The 25,036-nt window shown below is 37.0% G+C and overlaps 1 protein-coding gene across 6 annotated transcripts in view; it reads right to left on the reverse strand.

Moving 5' to 3' along the window:
* Positions 1-4,432: 4,432 nt before the first annotated feature.
* The window catches only part of FLI1 (Fli-1 proto-oncogene, ETS transcription factor), a 161,843-nt gene continuing 141,239 nt past the window's right edge, over positions 4,433-25,036 (reverse strand). For all 6 annotated transcript variants that reach the window (XM_074216340.1, XM_074216339.1, XM_074216343.1 and 3 more), the window contains 4 exons: positions 12,758-12,823; positions 11,404-11,466; positions 9,685-9,732; positions 4,433-6,854 (listed from right to left, as the gene is read on the reverse strand). In XM_074216340.1, coding sequence (XP_074072441.1) covers positions 6,325-6,854; positions 9,685-9,732; positions 11,404-11,466; positions 12,758-12,823 — 707 coding nt within the window. In that variant the 3' untranslated portion in view covers positions 4,433-6,324. The remainder of the gene's footprint in view (positions 6,855-9,684; positions 9,733-11,403; positions 11,467-12,757; positions 12,824-25,036) is intronic.

Raw genomic sequence — 25,036 nt, forward strand, 5'->3', positions numbered from 1 at the left:
TATATATGTACAATTATGTTTAACATATTTCCATATTAGTTATGTTGTTAAAGAAGAATCAGTACAAAAGGGGAAAACGAGAAAGAAAAAATAAAACAAATTTTAAAAGTGAAAATAGTAAGCTTTGGATTCAGATCCCATAGCTTTTTCTCTGGATGTGGATGGCATTTTCCATCACAAGTCTTTTAGGATTGTCTCTGGTCATTGAATTGCTGAGTGGAGCTAAGTCTATGAAGGTTGATCATCACTACATAGCTCAGAAGGTGTTTAATGTACTCTTTGCTTTATTCTCTGTATTCAGTTTCAGTTCATGTAAGTCTTTCCAGTTTTTTTCTGAAATCTGCTCAAGATATCTTACAAAACAAAAGTATTTCATCACAATCATATACCATAATTTGTTCAGCTGTTGCCCAATTGAAGGGCATCTTCTCAGTTTCCAATTCTTTGCCACTACAAAAATAGCTCCTACAAATATTTTTGTACATGTGGATCCTTCTCCCTTTTTTATGATCTCTTTGGGATACAGACTCATCCATTACTTCATGGGAAATGTGTAACCCTCTTCACTTACTCTCTGATAATAAACATCAGAAGAGGCAAAAAAGGGGAAGAGACATTAATCAATAATAAGCATTAATTACATGTTCACAATGTGCCAAAAACTGTGCTCAGCTACAAAAACAAGCAAAAAGAAAGACAATCCTGCTTTTAAGGCACTTAGATTTTAATTGGGAAAGACAACAATTTAAAAAAAGCTAAAAACTTGAGTGAAGGGGGCTCCTTAAGTAATATTATAGATACTTTAGTCTGAAGTCATGTGTTCTTGTTTCCTAGTTTGGTGGTCAAAAGCAAATTATGAACCATGCCAAAATATATCAATTCTAGGTCCCAATGCACACATACACTTCCTAGACTCTAGATTTATGTACCATGCCTAAAATGCTCTCCCTCCTCATTTCTACACCCCGGCTTTCTTCAAATTCCAACTGAAGTCCTACCTTCAAGAGGAAGCTTTCCCCAGCTCCTCAGTGTCTTCTTATCCTATCTATATCTTGTTTGACATATTGCTTTGCACTTGCTCCCACATTAGACTGTGAGCTCCTTGAGAGCAGACCTTCACATTTCTTTGTAATGCCAGGGTTTAGATTTGTGACTGGAATATGATAGGCACTTTTTATGCTTGTTGATTTGGCTTGACTCAGTCTGAAATTGTGTATTGAAAATTCCTTGGAAACCATAAAGCCCTTTACAAATGTTCATTTATTATGAGACTTTATCCAGCTCAATGTCCTCCTTTTGCACATAAGGCAGCTCAGAGTGACTTATCTATTATTATATGGAGGCTTCTGACTTTGAAGCCAGCACTTTTTTCACTTAGTCAAAATGCCCCTGAGTCTTGAGGAAGACAGGTGGCACTGTGGTTTAGAGCCCTGGGTCTGGAGTCATGAAGACCTGCATTCAAATTCAGTCTCAGATACTTACTAGCTATGTTTCTCTCCCAATTTTCTCAACTATAAAATGGAGATAACACTAGCACCCACATTCCAGGGTTATTGTGAGGACCAGATGAAATAATGGAACACAGTAAGTATTTAATAAAATGTTGACTTCCTTCTTTTCCATAATTCTTTACTACTGACCTGCTAAATGACCAAGTTGTTTCTAAATAGAAGACTTGGATACAGACTCATCCATTATTTCATAGATTTCTTCTGATCCTGAGAACAGATTATCATCTGTCTTGAACAATTGGGATGGGATGTCACACTGTTACCATGTCACAGTATAATCCTACCTCTGCTTGGACTTTCAGGGTAGTTATACAATCTCTGGCACTCTGTTCTAGAAGCTCAGTCCTTAAGGTGATTCTACCACTAATTAACTATATGAACCTAGGCAAGTCACTTAACTTTCTTGACTTTAGTTTCCTCAGTTGTCTAATGAAAATTTTGATACCTATACAGTAAATTTAATTGAGGCATATTGAGAAGATAAAATTTAGAAAAAATATACAACACATTTCAGAAAGTGTGAGCTATTATTATTATTACCTTAATAAATCACTCAAATCACATGATTAAAATGCATCTATGTTTAGCATGGTCATACACATATAGGCTATTTTAGATTGCTTTCTCTTAGGGTTGGGGAGGGAAGGGAGGAAGGGAGAAAAATGTGAAATTCAAAAACCTTAAGAAAAAAGTGATTGTTGAAAACTACCATTGGAAAATTTGTTGGAAAAATTAATTATTAAAATAAAATAAATCATCCAAATCTCTAAAAGACAATGGTCAAATGGAAAGACTAAGATATTGGGCAAGACTATGAATTCAATCTGGAGTTGGAGCTTGGCATTTAAAGGGACACTTCTTTATAAGGTTCAATCTTCTAGTTCAATCTTTTAGTTTTTAAGAGTTTAAATCCATATCTCCTGCATGTATACTCTCATGGATGGAGGCATCTCTTGCCTTCCCATCTCATGGTTAGCTTTTTCTGGATCTTAAAAATGGAGCCTAGAAGGAAACGGAACCATGTTACCTAAGAGATTGTTGGGAGAAAAAAGAAAGGGAACAAAAAAAAAATACCCAAGTATTCTTGAGAAGTATCATCTACAGCATTTAAGCTAGTTTCTTTGTGGATATTAAGAAATATTTTAAAAGAGACACTAGTAAATAGTGGTATGGATACCCCAAGGAAATGAGGAATATTATCTCATGAAGAGTTTTGAGAATAGGCAAATCATCAATCCATAGGCTTAATGGTTTATCCCAACATAGTGCCAAGGAGGCCAAGGTTCACTGCCTATTTGTATCTACTGGGTTTTGCAGAGAACTGTATAAACAGTAAAGTGCTTCATAAATGTCAACTATTATTAGTATCCCTACCTAAAAATCTTATCCTGATACATCACAGCATAAAGGTGACCCTGTGTCCTCCACTGCCCCTAAGAATAGCTCTGCCAGATTTTATCAAACAAGGAAGGCTTCAGTTATAATCCTGATGATTGTTGTTACTTTTGTTGTTCATAATTGAAGACATAATATCAAATGAATAATCGCATGATTCACACATCATGTTTATTATAGTGAGGGGAATGTTATACAATGACAACCTTCCCATTGCCTTTTTTCAGAACCATTTCACTCCATGATTTGACATGATATGAAAACAAGACTTCCAGTGAAGGTCTGGATACTGAGGGAGTTCTTGGTCATGGATCACTGAGGTATAGTGGAAAGAATATTGTCTCTTAAGTAGAAGATATGAATTCAAATTCTGCCTCTGTCACTTAGTGCATAGTACTTATGAGCTCCTTGGGCAATTCTCTTAATCTCAGCCTCAATTTCTTTATTGTAAAATTAGGGGGTTGGATTAGATGACTTCTGAGGTCCCTTGCAGGTCTAAATCTATCACCCTATATTTGTAGCCCAAGGACATTTGTGGTATAGTGGAAAGAGTACTGGTTCTCTAGTCAGAGGATTTGGGTTCAAATGCTGACTCTAGCCTTGGGAAATTCACTAAGACTCTTATGATGATAAGAGTGATAATGTTAAGATAATGATAAGAGTGATAAATTGATAACGTTTTTCCTTCATTATGGAAGAAGACCATGACATCAGGGAATTAATGCCATGGGAAGCACATGATTGAATTCGAATAAGAGGGTGCTGTGCTAAGTCACCAGTCTTACTTTCTCCTCTAGAGCTATCTGGATCCAGTGACCAGATATAAAGCAGGATGCTGGAGATGGTTTGGATGGACTTTTATGGATCTTTGTTATCAGTTTCCTCACTTTAGAAGATTAGGTAGTTGGATTAGTTAATTTTAAAGATCCATTTCAACTCTAAATATCTAATAATATGATGGTTTCGGTTTAGATAAGTTTGAACAGGACCTGTCAGGTTGTGAGGGTCATGAATTTTTCATTACAGCTCTTCTTGAAGTCCAAATGCTCATTCACTGTAGGTATGTAATATGCATTGACAGAGAGAGCACCTACAAAGAAATCACAGATACTTGAAGAATTGAAAAAGATTGTGTGCTGTTGTGGAGAGAGCACTGGACTTGGAGACAGGAAGATCTTAGTTTAAATATGCCCTCTGACATTTATTAGTGCCAAGACCCTGGGCAAGTCATCCCATCACTCTGGGCCTCAGTTTTCTTATTTAATGAGGTTATGTTAGATAGCATCTAATGTCTTTTAATTCTATCTTTATGAATTTATGATTATGATTATCATTATTATTGCTTAATGTCATGACTATAGACTCCCCTTCCCTCTCTCCACCTTGCTCAGACATCCCCTATATACAATTGATCCCAATGGGATCTGGGCAAGAGATCCTAGTTAGTTCAGCACATGACTAGAGAAATCTCTAAGCACATACTCTATCTATGTTGTTCCATCCTTATACATAAGGACTGGTTGGAAGAGTCAGGGTAACATGCAAGCTTGAGTAAATATAGGTGAAACAAAATATGGCCAAATGAAGAAGGGAACCATTACTGCCCAGCTTCTTAGTTCTCAAGATCTCTGATTGGCATTCTTGGTGAAGAATGACCTGGAGAGGGGACATTTATTCTTTGACTTGGGAAGGTAGTGTTGTTGGGTTTTTCCAGGCCTTAAGGGGAATAGGCATCAAAAGGATATTTTTTAACCTCAGTAAAGTGCAACTATGGGCTCATTCTAAACATTCCTGAGTATGAAGAAGCTCATAAAAAAGACCCCCCCCAAGAGAGAATTTTGAGCCTCTCAGGGAGGCGGAGAAAAAGGAGGAAACTTCTAATTTGAGAGAAGGCACAATTTATTTAGTCACAATATGTTACAACATATTCTTTATGTGACAATTGTCAGCATAACACTAATACAGTTTAAAAAAAAAGACAAAGATTACCTGCAAAATTATATATATTTTAGTATCCAAAAAATACATTGCATATATAGAACAGGAAAAGTCTCGTATCTACGAGTGAAAGTTTGTTTCCTTATTTTCATAGTTGTGTTTATTGCAATACTGTTATTTATTAATGTCACTGAAGCACTAATGATCTAAACAGATTAGTCTTACTTCCTTGTCTTCTTTTGTTAAATAATGGCACCAGTGCATCGCTTTGAAGAGACCTTAAATGTCCTATTTCCTTCCAGTCGTAGTTAAGATACATAGCCCTCCTTTTTTTTCTTTTTAACCTAGCTAAAAAGTACAAAGCAACAGCCCAAATGTACAGATTGACAAAGATGTACAAATTACATTTAAAAAAAAACACGACAACCAATTTGATAGTAAAAACTGCATTTGTGACCGAGGTCAACTCGTTTCCTTCTTATTTTTAATTTTTATTAACTTTCTTAATACTGTGAGATATAGGAAAATAACTCTGCATAATTTATACAGTAAGTTGCCTTCTGATTTGTTGATCCTGGAATGACATTCTGACAAACGCACAGCGTTTGCGAATCTGCTTATGTTTCGAAATCCCTACAACTCTTCAAGTTCTGGGACCTATTGTCATCCATTTAAAAAATTAATTAGTCATTTACCTTTATAAGTTTCAGAAATGTCTGTGCTTGCATTAAAATTCTCCCGATTCAGATTTCTGCTACTCCCAGAGAAAATGCTTTGCCTAATGTGCATTGCACAGTAAGACGGAATTTTGCAATGCCCTTGGCTTCTTCAACACGACACACATTCACACACATACATACGTGTATAGAAAAAAAAGATTCCAGTTGGGTGAAAACTCCACCAGCCCTTTCAGCCAGTGTTCCAGTTGACATCCACTTGTCAAATTAGCAATGCTGTCAGATTCACTTCACCAAATGCTTCTCATATAGACTTGAATACTTCCCATAGCCCCCCCCCTTCCCCTAAAATCCCAAACCAGTGCTCAACTGGCTTAATGAACAATGACTCCATGATCCTTGTTCATAAAGATCTTCATGAGGTCCTTGATGAGACCTCTGTCTTTGATAAACAGCTTTGGGACATAAAATTTAAAAGGGATTTTAATTGTTTCTTTCATAAAATATGTTAGAATTGTTCCAGTAATCTTAATGTTCAACTCCTTCAAGATGATAGGAGATTGAGAATCCAAACTGGAATACTGGCCAATGGAAATATCCATCTCTCTATTTAAGGTAGAGGAAGCGTAGGTTACAGACATTTTTTTTAAAGAACAGTTAAAAAGGTTCATTTCAATAAGAAAGAACATCCAGTTTGCTTTTTGTCTTCAAGGCCACAGATAGCCTTCAAAGTCCAAAGGATCCCATGAAGTTTGAGGAATGCATGTGTGTGCGCAGCTAAAAGGCCATTGAGAATACAACTCCTAGTAGTAACTACCTAAGTGTGAGGGGACATGGGTATTGGGATGGCGGGGGACATTGGGGTTGGGATAAATGCCACCAGTTGGGGAGGTCCAGTATTGTGATGCTGCTCCGAAGAAACTGGAGGAAGAGACAGGCATGGAGGATGGGTGAGGAGGAACAAAGTTCACCTTTTGTTGATGAGCATGGTAGGAAGGCATATAGGAGATATCAGAAGGGTACTTGTACATGGGTGATTCAGTTGGGTGGGGCTGAAGAGCTTGGGCAATGCCATGGAAGTCAAATTTGTAGGCATATCTTTTGCCATGCACTTTGGTCATAATGTTTTTATCATAGTAGTATCGGAGGGCCCGACTCAGCTTGTCATAATTCATGTTGGGTTTGCTCTTTCGCTCCCCCCAGCGCCTGGCCACTTCATCGGGGTCCGTCATTTTGAATTCTCCATTGGTCCCCTCCCAGGTAATGCAACTGGCGTTGGAGCTATCAGAGAGCAGCTCAAGAAGGAATTGCCACAGCTGGATCTGCCCGCTCCCTATAGGAAGTGAAGAAAACAGAGGAGGAAATGATATCTTTCTCTATAAAAGTCATAACCTCAGCATTAGGAAGCATGACTTAGCCTCTGAGGATGTTCTGCTTCCTCTAGTAACTACTTAGTTGTTTCTGTTCAGAAAAGAATTCAATTCAATTCAACAAGCATTTATTAAAAGACTACCATCAACCAGGTACTATGCTAATTACTGTAGCTACAAAGATAAAAATAAAAGTTTTTGATCTATAAAATTCTACAGGGGAGGATACAACAAGCATATTGATAAGCAAATGCATATTTTTAAAAATATGAAGTAATTTGAGGGAGAGGAATCCTAAACTATCTCTTTTATAATTTAAAGATACATGACTTTCAGCACCACATATCTTAACTTTTCTAAACATCTTAAAATATGAAAAAATCAAAATTAAAAAATCAGTCATATTAGGCAAGAGCTACTAAAATCAGAAACAGAAAAAATATGAATAATAGCACCACATTATTTCCTAGCACTTACCTTCTATTGATCTCAGTTAATCAGATGTCCCACTTTGGCTGGGACAGTCTTTATTTTTGATTATACCCCCCCCCCCACCAAGTATCCTGGATTAGTAAAAGAAACTAAATTCTAAACAAACCAGATGTTACAGATGATTTTGTTAATGATCAAATCACCAGAATGATTTAAGTATGGTAATCTATGAAAAAAGAGTTTTAATACTTTAAGCCATGAAACCTAGGAGCCCCCAAGGCAAAGACTTCTATCACTATGGTACATAACCCTCTGTTCCTTGGTACTCTTCTCTGTAACAACTTGTAAATAAGGAAGGGAAGATAAATCCTGGCCTTCAACTTGAACTGATTAAAAATATCATTTTACATTGTTCCAAAGAAGATCAAATGCACTCTTATGGACAAGGCAAAGAACCTTAAGACTAAGGGCCATTAAGGCCTATGGTAGAAATAAAAGAATAATATTAGAAAAAATGCTGCTGTCTTGTCCACTAGAGTAAGAAGATCATCAGGACATGAGACAAAGGAAAGAGAGAAAATACTATGGCCTGATTTCATTGGAATTTGTTCTAAATATCTCCATGGGTCCAATAAGCAGAAACACCAGATGTTCTTGGAGTTCAGTATGGGAATTCAGTTCATCATAGCAGTATTAATAGTTATTAATATTTATGTCAAAGACCTCCTTCTCTCAGGAAGTATCACAAACCATAGTGCACATTTGGAAAGTGTGTATGTTAGCCAAGGATCAAACAGCTTTTAGATTGGGGGCTGAGGAGGGCAGGCCCTATTAGCTATTTCCCACACCAGCAACTAGCATAATCATAGAAAGCTAGGGTAGACAAAGCAGAAAGAGTAAAAAGAACAAAGTAGCAGATAAATGAATACCCTGAGATCAGAAATGGAAATCTGAAAGATTTAGAAATAAATACACTTTCCTTGTTCTAAGCAGTTGGTTTTTCTCTATTAGAAGCTTTACTTCAAATAGTGCAAATGACTAAGGTCAGAATCCTTGAGGGGAGAAAACTTCTTTGGGACACTATCCATGCCTTGTGCCCATAGGCCTGCATGGTGGGCTCTCAAGTGGACCTCATGCTTTGAATTTTATATTTATTGATCAGGTAGAAGAAACTGAGGGGATGAGGTACAAAAGTAACAGGAGACACAGGGAGAAGTAGGGGAAGTAATAGCTCCAGCCTTTGTTTTTTCCATTTGAATTCTAGGAAGGGTTAATATAGCAAAAGAGTTAATTTCCTATTACCTGAGTAGAGATCATACTCTATATTACGTTATTAATCCCAAACTGTTTCCCCATTTCAGTCTTGGCACCTAGTGACTTTGAAACCCTTTCTTTCAATCTCAGATATATTGAAGAAATGGTAACTAAATTTAATAATTTTCTAGGCAAAAAAATAAGTTACAAAAGTAAACCTCCCTTATAACCCCTTCCCCCAAAAACCAAACACCATTAAAAAATCTTTCACTTATGACCCCTTCAAGAAAAGTTGATTTTTACTAATGTAAATTATTATTATTATTATTATTATTATTATTTAGGTTTTTGAAAGGCAAATGGTGTTAAGTGGCTTACCCAAGGCCACCCAGCTAGGTAATTATTAAGTGTCTGAGTCCTGGATTTGAACTCAGGTACTTCTGACTCCAGGGCCATTGCTCTATCCACTGCGCCACCTAGCTGCCCCTACCAATGTAAATTTGCAAAATAGATAAATTAATAGAACTTTTTGTTACTAAATTTTTCTTCATGTTTTGAAAGGAAACCTAAGCTGCAAGTAAAATGAATCAAATTAGGAGATTAATTCAGGTGCTCCTATAGCACATTCTAAGACCAAATAGAAGGTTATCTGTTTGTGTGTGTGGTGGTTTTTTTGTTTTTTAAAGATACCTGTCTACATGAGGGGAGATAGTTGAGGAGTGCTGTTTGTTTTTCCTTGTTCCCAGTGGAACTCCCATATTAACTGCTTCTCACTATTCTGAAATTCAGTGGTAGATATGTTAACAGGGTTGTTTTGTTTCAGTCTAAGCAGCTTCACCAAAGCATATGGCAAACTGATGAAAAGGCTTCACTCCTTCCAATTCACTCTCTTTCCTCTTCTCTCAGCCCTTTGTCCCTGACTCCCTTACTTTCTCTTGCCCCTTCCATCTCTGGTTTTCTATCTTAGCCATTATAAGAATAAGCTGAGATCAATGTATCACTGTTAGGGGCAGTTGAATGTATTTGGATCCAAGACAAAGGGCCATTGCTTCTGAGCTTTGGACTATTTTGGAAAGAAGAACTCAAGTCCGATTTAAAGTAACTCACCTGGGTTTGCTAGGCGACTGCTGGTTGGACCCAGGATCTGATAGGGATCTAAGCAAAGAAAATCAAAGAATGTTTGCATCAGTTTTTGTTTTTTAGTTCATAAACATGAATTTAAGTCTCTGTGGGTTTACAGTTTTATTATACTTTCACAAGAAGGTTTGATCTGAGCAAGATTTTCTGTTTTCCACTGCAAACTTTAAATTCCTGGACAATGGTCAGTTATAGTTGTGCATCAGCAATAATATAAATACTGCAAAGTATATCACTACTTCAGACTTAATTTTTAAACTCTTAGCTTTAGTTAATGCTAACTTTTGATAGCAAAGTCTGGCTAATATATAATCTTATAACAATAAAATGAATTAATAGAAAGTGTGTTCATTAACAAGGTTTAGAGAAATCTTAATAATTGCTGAACATTAATGATTCTAATTCAGCAATAACAATGTTATAAATTCCTCTTTATTCCTCTGATTTTTGGAGAAATCATAGGAGTCAAGAAATCTTGCTTCTTGAGATGAGCAGAACCAGAAAAACATTGTACACCCTAACAGCAACATAGGGGTGATGATCAACCTTGATGGACTTGTTCATTCCATCAGTGCAACAATCAGGGACAATTTGGGGCTGTCTGCAATGGAGAATACCATCTGTATCCAGAGAAACAACTTTGGAGTTTGAACAAAGACCGAGGACTAGTACCTTTAATTTAGAAAAAAAACAAAACAACCCTGCTATCTCATTGTCTGTTCTTGTTATCTCTTATGCTTTATGTTTCTTCATTAAGGATGTGATTTCTCTCTTGTCACACTCAATTTGGATCAATGTATAACATGGAAACAGATTGACAAATTGCCTTCTGTGGGGGGTGGGGGAAGGGAAGTAAGATTGGGGGGGAAATTGTAAAACTCAAAATAAATAAAATCTTAAAAAAAAAAGAAATCTCGCTTCTAACTCCCTCTTTGCCACTAGTAAGCTTAATCTCCCTGCACCTTAGATTCCTAATCTATAAAATAAAGGTTTGAATTATAATGTCCCTTCTAATTCTAACATCTGCCAAATTTGAAGAGAGAACATTAGCTGACTAATGCCAACATTAACCCCTCTTTGGATCTCAGCTTTATCACTCTATCCCTTTTGACATTTCTGTCTATTTAACATATACATTTTTTATTCAATTGTGAAAGATCCCCAAAAGTTGTCAGGTTAGCATTAACAGAATATGACAAATTTTATTTTTATAAGAATTAGAAATATTTTTCCAATAGTATAAAACCATGTAGGTTTATAGTATGATGTAGTAAAAAAAAAATGAACTGTCAGTTTTGAACCCCGGGATTAGAAAAGAGTTGTACAAGTCATTTTATCTCTTCTTCTCTATCTTTATGCAGTAGTAGAACTAGACCATTTCTAGCAATTAGTTTTAACTTTTATTAACTAGGAGAGCTTCCAAATTACCTTAATAGTTCTTCCTAGTATGCATGCACACACACACACACACACACACACACACACACACGTGAGTATATATATGCATTCTAGGAATATATCATAAATATACCAGTCCTTCTTCAGCTCATTTTACAAATGAGAAAATCAAGGCAAACAGAGTTCTGTGACTTGCCCAGCATCACACAGCTATGTGTAACATAGCTATTACGATGAAGCCATGACAAACATGCAGGAATGAGCTGATACTTATGGACCACAATGGATTACCTGGTTGGGGCCGTTGCTGTTCAGTATTCTTATTCATATTTTGTGCTCCTCCAATGGGAGGACCTGTAACAAGGAGAGAATAAAACAGATAATTAGAGCAGGAGGGAGATATTGATGGCTTCTCCCTAGAAGGATGGCTTCACTAAAGATATATACAGTGTTTTTTCAAAGGTAAGAGGCAGCATAATACCTCTCAAAGGTGTCAAACATGTCACCATAACATTCTATAAACCAAATTAAAATATTGGAAAAATATAATAGAACATAGATAATGTTAATATATAGTTTTCTAAGTTAATCTATTGTTAGCAGAGATCCTTATGCAGCCCCTGTTTCTATTTGTGTTTAAGATTGTGGTATTGTGTATAAAGAGGGCTGACCTCAAAAAGCCATTAAAACCTGGGTTTAGTTCCTGCCACTGCTACATAATGGATGCTTGACCTAATTCATACATAGTGGTTGTATAACCCTCAGCAAGTTATAACTTCTCACTATCCCATGAAACCCTCTAAGAGTCATAATTCTATAAATTGCAGAGAAGGTACCAATCTGCATGGGTAGAGGGACTTCCCTCACCTAGGAATTTCCCATTACAGTGAAATCATAGGTTTAGTATTTATCTTTATCCTTTCTCATAGGTAATTTTTCTAAAGTAGATAACCATAACCAGTCTGACTTTGGAACCTACTTAATTTAGAGTAATTCATTTAAGGGAACCATTTTTTCTATATATAGCCTTATCCATATATCACCAGATAGAAAGATTCCATGATGCCTAGTAAGTAGTGAGGTGGAGTACAATATTTTTTGCTTAAGGATTTTCTGGCTACACTTTTCCCTTTTCCCAGAGAGATAGGGTTCAGACTTTTTCACAGGATAATATCCCCTGGTAAACAGAACAATGATACAGATTTCCTTCAACTTCTTTCAAGTTGAAGGAATTTATAATGTGTGTATGTGTATATATATATATGTATATATATATATATACATATATATATATAAACATATATATGATTCTTTTGTTTCTAGTTTCTTCCTTCTGTAGCACTTTATACAAATCTCATGTTTCTCTGAATTCTACATGTTCAATGTTTCACTATTCCCTGCTTTAGTTCACTCCTTTTCCTAAATCAAAATGTAACCATGAAATGACTAAATGAAAATCTTTTCTTTTAGGGTTGAATGTTAACTAACAATCTCTATATTTGTAATTAATTTTGCTGCATCTACAATAGGAGAACTTCTCAACGCATTTAACTTTGTTTCTTTGTCTACCCCAAATTCCATTATTGTCCTTTCCCAAGCCCAGAATAATCTATTTTTCCTAATTAATGAGAAGACAGTTACTTACTTTTAGTCAGGCTTGAATTCATGTTATTGGCCCATCCTGCTCTTCTCACTGATTCATAAGAAGGATCTAATTTAAAAAAATAGATAGAAGGTGCCTTAGAATTACATTTTTTAAACAACAAAAGTTATTGCATGAACAAATTCAATACAGTTTGAATGAGAAAACGGGGGGGGGGAATTTTTGCATCAAATATTTTTAATAAAAATGTTATCCAAATTATAGAGGAAATTTATGTAAATATTTAAGATCAAGAGCTCTTCTCCAATAAATAAGTGGTTAAAGATTTGAACAGATAATTTTAGAAAAAGAAATTAAGTCAACAACATATAAAATACTATAAATGCTACAAATAAATACCACAAATAAAAAGGAGGAGGAGGAGGAGGAGGAGGAGGAGGAGGAGGAGAAGAAGAAGAAGAAGAAGAAGAAGAAGAAGAAGAAGAAGAAGAAGAAGAAGAAGAAGAAAAAGAAGAAATGTGAGAGCAATCTCACCCATTCAATTGATTAGGATGAGAAAAAGGTGGAAATGGTTGAAATAAATAGACAATGAGAAGGCAAATACTAATACTCTATTGTTTGAACTATAAATTATTCCAATTATTATTTTAAAATTTGAAATTTTTGAAAAATCATGAGAAACTGATATTTTCTATAAAGCCAGTCCACTACTGGAAAAATAACACAAAGAAGTAAAGGATGGGAAAAAAGTGTTAAATATAACAAATTATTTTTAAAAGTTCCCTTTGTGATATTAAAAACACACAAAAAAGTGATTGTTGATAGACTGGGGATGACTGAAGAGACTGTCATAGAATAATATAATCTAATATCACTATACCATAAGAAACATTGAACATGGAATTCAGAGAAACATGAGATTTGTATAAAGTGCTACAGAATGAAGAAACTAGAAACAAAAGAATCATGTATATGTTTTTATTTATATATATACATCATAAATATATATTAATGTAGGCATTTAAAATACTTGAAAAAATACTAAAAGAGATAGTCAAACTCACACCAATTGCAATGAACAATTTTGGTTCATTTCTGAGAATGAAATATCTCTATTTTTGGTAAACAGATAGTAGATGACAGGAGAGGAGTGCCATATGTTTTGTTTTATGTTTCAGTTTTGCTTAATTGCCTTCTTTTCTTCAAGAGAAGGTTTAGTAGTGGGGGAGTGGTATAATAGAAAATTACTTTGAGGTAAAGAAAACAAAAGAAATCACTTCAAAAAATAGGGGGGAAAAGGCTTCATACTTCTTAAGCGCTCTGAAATAAAGATTATTTCATGAGTGAACAGGAGAAATCTAAATCAATCCTGGTTAATTGACTTTGGATTCTTCCACTTCTTCACCAGCAGTCTTATAAATATTTCTACCACAGGTAGCACCCATGCTTCTCTCTTCTTTGGTGAGTTCCCCTATTTCATCCATTTTCTACTTGACTTATTTAGAATGTAAGTTCCTTGGACATAGAGACCAGTTGGCTAATATTTCTGTTCCCAGGATTAGTCCAGAATCAGGCACACAAGAAATGCTAAATAAAAGTTTTGTCTTTCCAATTTAATTCATCAAGTATTTTTCACCTAGGATTGTGCTCAGTAGAATATTAGGGGGTATTCAGAAATCTAAGATCTCTAAAGGCTTAGAGACTTGCTCAGAAGACAAACTGCACATATACAAAATAGAGACAAGTCATAAAGATTATTCCTATTGACCATAAAGGGAATTCTTTAGACAGGACTGGGGGGGAGGGGATGAAATGGTTGAGATCAAAATCCTTAAACAGGAGAGAAAGTGGGCCTTCAAGACACCTAACTCTTCCGAAGAATTATTGCTTGGCTGTGAGTCAGACTCCTTTGGTGTTATTGTGAACATGTCAGGAAGTGTTACAACGTTCTACATTCCCTTTGCCACTTCTTTCCCCTATGAGGAGGTTAAAGGGTGTTATTTCTGACATTTATAGAAAAGATTGGAAAGAGGCCAAAGGGATGGATGGACAGATGATTGGACTAGTGAATGACTGGATGGAAGGGCATGGGGCAACACTCCCTAGGGCACCAGGCAAGTTCTTGGATTTATCATAGACTCAAATTTGATGTTGTTGAATGATCCAATCATTTCATGACCCCATGGGTCACAATACTGTCCATGGGATTTTCTTGATAGAAATACTAGAGTGGTTTACCATTTCTTTCTCTAGTGGATCATTTTTTTGTCAGAGCTTTCCACTATGACCTAGCTTTCTTCTGTAATACTACACAGAATAGTTCATATTTCTTTGAGATCTCTAAGTCCCTCCTCAATGACAAGAGAGTGATTTAGGAGGGATTCAAAAGAATTGGAAAACACTCTTTTGGTTTTTCTCATTCTCTTCTAAACTATTCTCAAAAAAAAAATGATACTGAAATCACCTATTTGAAATCTCTTTCTGTCCCTGGAAAGATAACCCCTTGGCTTACAAATCTTACTCAGGAATGACCCAATTGAATGGTCAGGGGTTCCCTTTCATTCCATTGGTCCAGGTTTACCATGGACTGGAAATACAGAAAAGTAATTTAAAGTATGTAAAGGACTGAGCTCCACTGAGATAGTCAACAGGAGCAGCAAAAGATTTCATGAACTCTGACTTTCAAAGTCTTTCTCTGAACAACAAAAGAAACCATAAAAACCATTGGAACAAATGGAGTACAAACCTCATCAAACACCAGTGTGACAGAATGAAACAAAAACCATTTCCAATTACCCCATTCCAAGCCCCTTAGACAAATTAAAATAAGAGTCAGAGAGATGGGTAGACTCATCAGATTGCTTGTTCTCATTGTTATTGGCCTAGAAGAGCTAAAAGACAAGGACAATTTTCTTATGGAAAAATCCACGTGCAGATGTACATTCCTTATGGCTTTGGAAAAGCTAGTTCAGTTTTAAAATTATAGTCTTTTAGTTGTTGGCATGAAAAAGAAAACAGAAAGTGAGCAGGGAGGGGGTGGGTAGAATGGGTGGGGAAGGGAAAAGAGGAGAGAGGCAAAGCTCGGCTCATTTCACTCCTCTGTTTTTATTTTTATTTGACTTTCCCCCCATAGAAACCACAATTCCTCCTGCAAATAGATTCTTCTTCTTGCTTTAAAAAAAACATGAAAAATAAAAACAAAACCAAAAAAACTTGTTTAAAGGCTGGAAATAAAAGCTCTGATGAGACATTTTCTGGGATTTCTTGCCTAGGTCTGAAATGCTTGTGCAATGCTGCTGTAAACAAAAGAAAAGGTGAGTTTTTCTAAGTACTGGATCTTCTTGCTTTTCCTTGAGGGATGGGGCAGACTTATCATGGAGAAGAAGCTGAAAAGTGATTAGATTTATCAATCTAAGATATTTATTAAGTACCTATGAGCATCTCGTGACTTTAACTCTCTGGACCTCAGTTTCCTGATCTGAAAAAGAAGGGTTGGATGAAGTGACCTCTGAGGTCTCTTCTAGCTCAAATTCAGATTTTATGATTTTATGGGGAAGGAATGTGGGAGAATACAAAAAAATAGAAGGCATAATGGCTCCTGTCCTTAAGATGTCTTAAGATTTAATTGAGAGAAAAGAAATACATAAATGAAAGATATACTCATGAGTGAGGACAGCCTAGGAGAGGAGCCAAATGAGTGGTACAGACATCACACAGTACTAGAATACAGGAAAGAGAAAGCTGAGACCACTTCAGGGCAGATGGGGACAATGGGAATGGAAAAACCTAATTCAAGAATCATTTTTAAAATTTATTTTATTATTTTATTCTGGGCTATTTTTTTTGTTTACTATTTAAAGACTAAGATTGAGGCTGTAATCACTACTATTTTACTTATCTCTTTTTTACCTCAGTCTCTCATTTTTTCCTCCATGGCCCTGAAAAATGAAGTTAGAAATTATTTTTGTACTATTTCATCCAAAGAAGTAGATTTAGATCACACAAGTTGACTACATGGGTGTTGGGCATGGCTGGATCACAGAGAAGCAGAAGAGACTGTGAGGGAAGAGATATTAATCAAGAAATGAATCATCTACAACATGTATTTATTAAGGGCTTATTATATGCCCTACACTATGATGAGCACTGGAGATCTGAAAAAAAAATGAGTCATTTCAGTCATGTCCAACTCTCCATGACCCCATCTGGGGTTTTCTTGGCAAAGGTACTAGAAGGTTTGCCATTTCCTTTTCCAGCTCACTTTACACATATTAAACTGAGACAAATAAGGTTATGTGACTTGCCCAGGGTCACACATTCTAAGACTGGTTTTTGAACTGAGATCCTCCTGACTACAGGACCAATGTTTTATACACTGCACCACTACTCCCTGCCCTTGAGAATGCTTATATTCTAATAGAGAAGGCCACCTATAAATAAATAGCTATATTCAAGATACATATAGAAGAGGTGATTGGTAATTTAGAGGGGGGAGGTTCTAGCAGCTCTATACATAATTAGGGTTCTGGAGAGTTATTTTGAAAGATAAAGGAGGATAGGAGTTAGTTTACAGCATATTAGAAGCCTTGAGGACTCTATATTAGAAGGTTGGGGGACCATGAATCTCAGATACCAGTTTGATCTTGGGGTGTGTCTGATCCAGAATGAAACTGTATAGAGATTAAGTAGAAACATCAAACATCTGAGAATCTAAAGGCTAGGAATTAGACTTTAAAGCCCCTTCCTTCCCAGGGCAAGACTCCTCACTTTATTTAACCTCAATACCCTGCTGAAAGTAGGTGCTTCATGAATGTTTGTTGATGATAATGATTGATGATAAGTAATAATCCTATCTCCTCTAGTGACTGGGAATCATAGAATGTTATCTCTGTTAAGGGTCTTAGGGATTATTGAGCCTAATCTATTTATTTTACGATGAAATAACTGAGGCCTAGAAAGACAAGGTGACAAGGATAGTAAACTGTGGAAATTTTACATAAATTGCATGAATGAAATAATTTCTTTCTGACTCAGTTAGTTCACCTTTAAAATGAAGTGTAATACCATAAGTGTAATACCATAAGTTGCTTTGTGAGGGACAGCTTTTGGGGAAGGAATGACAAAAAGGCAATGACTAGTTACTGATTCCACAATACAAAGGCAGAGAGCAATAGAGGGCTCACCTATTTAATCTGTGATTTGGAAGGAAGGAAGGAAAGAAGGAAGGAAGGAAAAGCTCCTTCCACCAATGCTGACCTTTGATTATTTGACAAACTAAGTCTTATGGATTTGGGGGCATTGAGAAGATAAGAGTCTTTATTAGGTTACACATAACCTGTAATATATCAGAAATCAGACTTGAACTCAATTGTTTAAAATTATGAACTTAAAGGTAGTTAGCACCATTGAATTCATTTTGATTCAGCTACTGTTTTTTAAGCACTGGGTTTGGGGTAACTGATGGGTTGAAATCTGTCAGTGACTTAGTGGGTTGTCAATCCCAAGTATGTGGAGACTTCCCCTGGAAGAATGGGTAGATGAGAACAATTTGTTCCAATGGCCATGAAGGTGGCTGAAGCAGGGGATGTGAAATGCTTAGGGCTTGGCCAGTGATGCTATGGTCAATCACTTCATTCATGGGCCATTGTCAATTGTCTTGACTTTTGTCCTGCCACTGGACTTTGATAATTCAGAGAGAGTAAAGATGACAGCTTTGAACAACTGCCTCACTTAAATTCAGTTCACCCTAAGGTCACAAGACCTGTGCTGTCTTGGTCCTCTGCAAAAATTTAGGACTAAATACCATGTGCAAGAAATACAAAGATTAAAGTTCTCTTTTCTAAAGGAGCTAACATTCTATTATGCATATATTACCTATTCACTGGATATTCTCTTTAAAATACGTATCTGCAGTCACACCAGATTGTTTTTCTCAAAAAAAGATGGCCTTTGGAAACAGGAAGAGAAATCCTCTGTAGTTCCATGAATCAAAGGAAGGTTCCAAAACTTGTGATGCTTAGAAAGTGAGTACTTTGAATTAGCAAAAGAGACAACTCATCCCAGAGTTTCTGTTTCTCCAATCTGATGCTAGATAAAGTTTGTGCCCTTGGGCCAGCATAAATTCATCTCAATGAACAGAAAGATAACCAAGATACCATAACAAGGCTAATAGCTCTCTGAGCACAATGGATAGAAGATTGGACTCAGAATCAGGAAGATGAGTCTTCCAGAGTTCAAATTTGACCTTAGCTGTAGGACTCTAAACAAGTCACTTAACTCTGTTTACACTAGTTCTTCATCTGCAAAATGAGGAGTTGACAAACCATTCCTGTAATTTTACCACAAAAATCCCAAATGGGTTCACAAAGAGTTGGATAGAAGTGAAACAATAGAACAACACAGCAAGTATTATCTCCATTTTATAGATGATGAAATTGCCTCTCAGAGAAGCTAAGTAATTTACTTATAGTGATACAACTTGCCAGAATTTTTTCCTGATCTGAGGTCTAGCACTCTTTGCTCCATACCACAATACCTCACTACTATACATCTATAAAGACTATTTTAAAGAAAAGTGACTTTAAAAGGTGTCCAGGAGTTATTTCTATCTATCCCCCTTATCTGTTTTTAGTTTCAAGTCAAGTCTTTCTTAATATATTTTAATTTTTAGGGGTGAGTTATGTCAAGGAACCAATTGATATACTGTTAATAAGTTGTGAGGACTGAAGTCCCATGGGTTCTACTGAAACGAAGAGGCAACTTTTGTGAATTTAGTCCTTTAGAATTCTGAATGGTTAATGAATGAATGGATGTTGTCATCAGGATGAAGTCTGGAGCATTTTTAATGACAGGAAAATATTGATCCTCTTTCATTGAAAGCCTTGGGGGCCTTCAGAAGAGATGCTCTGATTTATAAGATGATTTAGATAAAGTTCTGTCCTTTAGACAGGAAGAAAGATATTTCTTAAAAGTACCATCTGCTCTAACAATTCTAGGGAAGGTATCTAGGAAGTGGCAATGATACAAAAACTATTCAGTGATCAACGTGACTGGTAGGCTAACTGTGAATTTAACAGAATAATAAACAGCAACAGCACATGCTGAAGGGTGGTATTTTTTAGCCAACATGTAACAGATTGAAGTGTGTAGTCAGTGGGACAGAGACCACAGATCTCCCAGTGGCCTCTTCATTCATATCCATATGCATGGGAAAGCCTCCTGCCAGCACCCACATCTCTGGACACAAAGAATACTTCTCTATGCATTTATTTATTCAATTTATCAAAAGCATGCCATGGACCTCAGGGCTATTGGGATTCATGTACCAAATGCAAAAATTAAATTAAATCCAGTGGCTAAAATTGTGATTCCAAAGAAAAAAGCCTCAATACAATTGGCTCACAAGCCGAGACCGAAAAACTGAGGTCTGGCAGCTTGCCCTGAAGGTCAACAATCTGGTGTAGCTTTGCAGATAGGTATGAAAAGAGTTCAGAACACAAACATTTTCCATCAGCCCACCAAACCTGCGTTTGCTCCACCTGGGCCCATCATCTCACCTGCCAGATGAAAAAAAATCATACTATTCCCTTATCCCCCATCAAAGGAAACACATACAGCTACTACCTTAAATGCTCCTAACCAAAGTAAGTTCCCCAAATAAGTGAGAAAAAAGAAGCAAGTCCTGTAATAGTCTCCATGGGTGCAAACACTGTCAGCAGTGTCTTCTTCAAATTCAAGGGACAGTCAACCACATACGTGTCTGTGCACATATTGAAACTGTCTCTGCAGGGAAGCTGAGACCTAAGCTGTTAGCTATGGAGGTTTCCAACAACTTTTTTTTAAAAGCAACGTCGGCTGAGGTCCATTTTTTTCTTTTTTCACTACAAATCATGCAAGATGAAACTGAGCAATGTGGTCAGTTCCAGCCTCCAGACACACAAATAGAAACACGTCTAAGACAAAATGGAAAAGCCAGCACCAGGGAGCCAGTCCAAGGACTCACATTTCTGCAAAAACAATATCCCTCCTAAAGCCTGACGCCCAGCAGCTTCAAGAGTTCCTTGGATATTCATGGCCCATCAGCCAGCAGATGGAGGAACTAACTTCTCTGCCTCATCCAAAAGCTGCCTGAGTGTACACTAAAGCAGACTTAGTTATATTTTTTTTTCCTGAGACATGAGTTCACATCATGAAATCTTTACAGGATGCTTCAAGAATATTTTTCAAAAGGGTGCTTATAATGATAATCTGGGGGCATATTGTATAACTATATGGCTTTTTGAGTCCAGAAGGTACAGTTAATGATCTGAAAACTTCTGTAACTATATTATACACTAATGCAGAGTTTAGAGCTAGAAGGTACCATAGAGATATTTAGTCTGATAGTTTTATTTTATATGCAACCTGTGACCCATAACTAAAATTTTAGACTTCAACAGACTGGGTTCAGTCATGCCAGCACCTCCAAATAATCTTTATGGTTTATGCCCCTACCCAATATTTCCCCTGGCAAGCCTGTAATCTGGCTTGTATCTTTCTAAGAGCCCTGAGATCCAATGTAAATTCTCTATTTAACAAAACTTCCAATATGAAATAAATTTTATTTGTTACTTCAATAACAGCAGCAATAAGCACCAAGGAACCTATAAACAGTCAAGCTAGCTCTAGTTTCCTCTCTAATGGGCAATTTACAGTACTCCTATGGATAGACTTCCCAGACATACACAAATACATTCACTTTACAAAGATAAAGAACTTGTAGTTCCTAGGGAATCAAGCAATATTCTGTTCTTATGATCTTCTGCCTTCCCGGTGGACTATATGGTCAAGGTTGTGCTGATAAATATTTTGTAACTGGCTCATGATGCCAGTGAAGGAATATAACCGATTATTGCTCTTCATTGTACCTTCTCCTTATGCATCTTTCCTTCAATATCACAGTGGCCCTAGTCTTCTTCAGGGATCAGTTTCTCCTTTTCTGGTGACCAATGCAGCCCTCTGGAGAGAATCCTGGGAAGCTACATGAAGTCCATCTCTAAGCATAACCTCTCCAGCCTCTCTGTCTGTCTGTCTGTCTGTCTGTCTGTCTCTCTCTCTCTCTCTGAGTTTGTGTGATTTTCCCATTTAAGGGCCAAACCTGTGAATGCGATACTTTGTTGATGAGAGACTAGAAGGAGGAAGGGACCAGAGATCTATTAAACAGAATGGAGGAAATTGAGAATTATGTGTTTTTTTAAGTTGAGAAGTTTGCTCAAGTAACAAGTAATAATTTTAATATTTAAATTCAGGTCCTCTTTCCAGTATATTACTTGACTTCAGTAGATGGATTAATTACAGAGAATCCTACCTTGCATGTGAAAAAATTCAGTGCTATATTAATGAAAGCTCCTGACCTCCAGGAATCCAGAAGTGGCATTCAATATTTTCTCTCCTTCTCTCTAGAAGAACATGATCTAGTGGCTATGATTGAGCCTGTGACTGTCCTATGAATGACTACTCTCTTGGCTTTGGCTGAAGTTAGAGCTATTTTCTGATGAATGTGCGGAAAAAGGCTATATAGTTCTTTTGTGCCACTCATCAGATAAGCCAATAGTACCACCATTATCAGATGTGTGGCACAGAAGAATCAACATTGGCTTTCCTCCTTTTATTCATCAGAAAACAGCTCTGACCTCAGCAGAAGTCAAAAAAAGGGGGGTTACTCATAGGATGGTCACAGGTTTACTCATGACCTGTGACCATAGATTCTTCTGTGCCAGACATCTGATAGGTCCACTGTAGTTCCATTATGGGGTTGGAAGGAAGGCTAGACCTAGAGTCAGGGAGACTTCTCTTCCAGAGTTCAAATCTGGTCTCAGATATTTACTAGCTGTGTGATCTTGGATGAGTCACTTAATCTTGTTTGCCTCTGTTTCCTTATCTGTAAAGAACTGGAGAAGGAAATGGCAAACTGCTCCACCGTCTTTCCTTGGCCACTCCATGGTCAGTAGGGTCCACAGTGTTACAAAGAGTCAAACACTACTGACCAACATGTTTTTGACTCCAGCTCCCTATCCTGACTTTAGCTCTATCCACTGTGGCACTCCTAGCCATCTAACTTTCCTTCTAGCTCTAAAGCTAGGATGGTACTTACCAAAGGGGTAGCTCAAGACTTGTGGGTGGAAAGAGGTGCAGTCTTCCCCCCCCTTGGCCTACTGGTGGGAATAGTGGTATTGGAGGTTAGGATTATGAATTGATTGTATTTCTTTATATGAGTTTCAGGGTTGTTTGTTTTAAGCCCTGGCTGGTGGAATCATTTCCACCCCCGCAGGCTGCCTGCCTGAGTCACTGGGCTCCACAGGCTCCCCAAAGCAGGAGGCCAGGAGGTGATTTTTCCCATTGGGGAGGGGGGCGGTACAGCTTTGATTCTATGTCAAAGCTTCAGTGTGTCCTGTGTCCCAAAGGGTAAAAGCAAGGACTTGGCTCCCATGGAGAGCTCTGTGGGAGGGAAATATCCAGGCAAGGCTTTCCCTAAACTTTGGAGAGGGTAGGAAAAAACATCCTGGATCAACTTTCCTTCAGCTTGGGATCCTATCCTGGCCTCTAACCAGCCCCTCAGTGTTCGCATCAGCCATCGTGTTGAGCAGAGCATAATGGAAGCACTGTTTAAGACACTACATGTGTGATGTGGGGGGTGGGGAGAAGAGAACAACCTATGAGAATAAGAAGCTGATTTTAAGAAAAAGATATAAAGTGTCTAGAAAGCCAAATGGTGTGTTACCAGACCCAGCAATGAACACACAGTCATTTGAATATTGAGGTTGCTTACTAAACATCAATATTCATTTTCTCTCTTAGGTTGATTGGATTCATATAGTGCTGTAAAAAGCAGAAGTTGAAGTTTCAACTGGATAATTTGTCTGGGCTACAAAGTCAACATTTTTGTTTGTTTTGTTTTGATCAAAATTGTCCTGGTTAGTAACCTTCATGGATTACATTTGTTGGACAAGTGACAAAGTTTCATAGTGTAAGTTCATGTATAGAACCAGAAAGTTCTAGGACCTTCACAAAAGAAGGTACCGCAAAAGCATTCTCTCTCTCTCTCAGAGATCAGATAGCCTTTGTGTAAAGACTTGTAATGAATAGAAATTTAGAATAGCTAGAGCTAGACCATTTTTTAGGTTTGAATAAATCTAATGATTAGGTAATATTACTTCTATTAGAAAAGAAAGGAAGAAAGAAACAAAAGAAGAAAGGAAAAAAAAGAGAAAAAAGAGAAAAGAAGGAAAGAGCAAGAAAGAAAGAAGAAAGAAAAGGAAGGAAGGGAGGAAGAAGGGAGGGAGTGAAGGGAGGGAAGAAAGAAGGAGGGAAGGAAGGAAGGAGGCATGGAAAGAGGACAGGAAGAAAATAAAAGAAAGGGGGAGACAAAGAAAGGAAGAAAAGAGAAGAATTGAGGAGAGAAAAGTAAGAGGAAGGAAAGAAAGGAAGTGGAGAGAAAAAGTGCTTACAAAACACTGAAAATAATTTGGGAAAAAATGGGATGTCCTATATTTTCAGATTTTGAGGCTCCTGACTCTGAACCTCATATTTGGCTATTCTATTGCTGAGAAGTCAATACCAAGGGTGGAAAATCCAAAGGAGCATCATGGGATAGCTATAGAATCACTTGTATTCCTTCCTCTTTGCTCAAAGTACTGGATAAATAGAGGTTTCATTTAGCCATCTGAGAGACTGCTACAATTGATCTGTCTTAGGTTCTCTTTAGAGTTGACATTTGGGCACATGACAATTATAAAGTTAAAAATCACACAAAAAAATTAATCTTTGTTCTTTGTGGTGATGGATGCTGGACACTTCAGCTCTGGATCCCCCCCCCCCCCCCACAACATCATGTACTCTTTATTTCTTCTAAAATTTGAGCCATTTGGATTTAACTGCTCCAAGGAAAGAGGTTCAATTTATTTCAATGTTCCATTCCACATCTGGTGACAGCAGTCTTGTTTACCCCAGTCCCATGTGTTACATTCTTGTAGCAGAGCTTGACAGAGCCCCTTTAATCTTCTCATGAGGACCATACTAAATCACTCAGAACTCCAAGCTCTTCTGGGAAGGCAGCCCTCTTTTCACTGCTTCATAATTTGATGAGCTCGGCTTTCCGTTGATGAAAGTAGAAGCGATAATGATAACTGACATTTATATAGCACTTTGAAGTCTGCAAAGTACTTCACATACATATCTCATCTGAGTTCTCATCATAGCCCTGTGACATTGGGAAATTATCCCCATTTTCAGAAGGGTAAGGTAAAACTTGGTAAATTGCAATTGAACATACACCTAATTAGT

This window comes from Macrotis lagotis, chromosome 1 (genome assembly GCF_037893015.1).
Source record: "Macrotis lagotis isolate mMagLag1 chromosome 1, bilby.v1.9.chrom.fasta, whole genome shotgun sequence".
NCBI classification, from domain to species: Eukaryota; Metazoa; Chordata; class Mammalia; order Peramelemorphia; family Peramelidae; genus Macrotis; species Macrotis lagotis.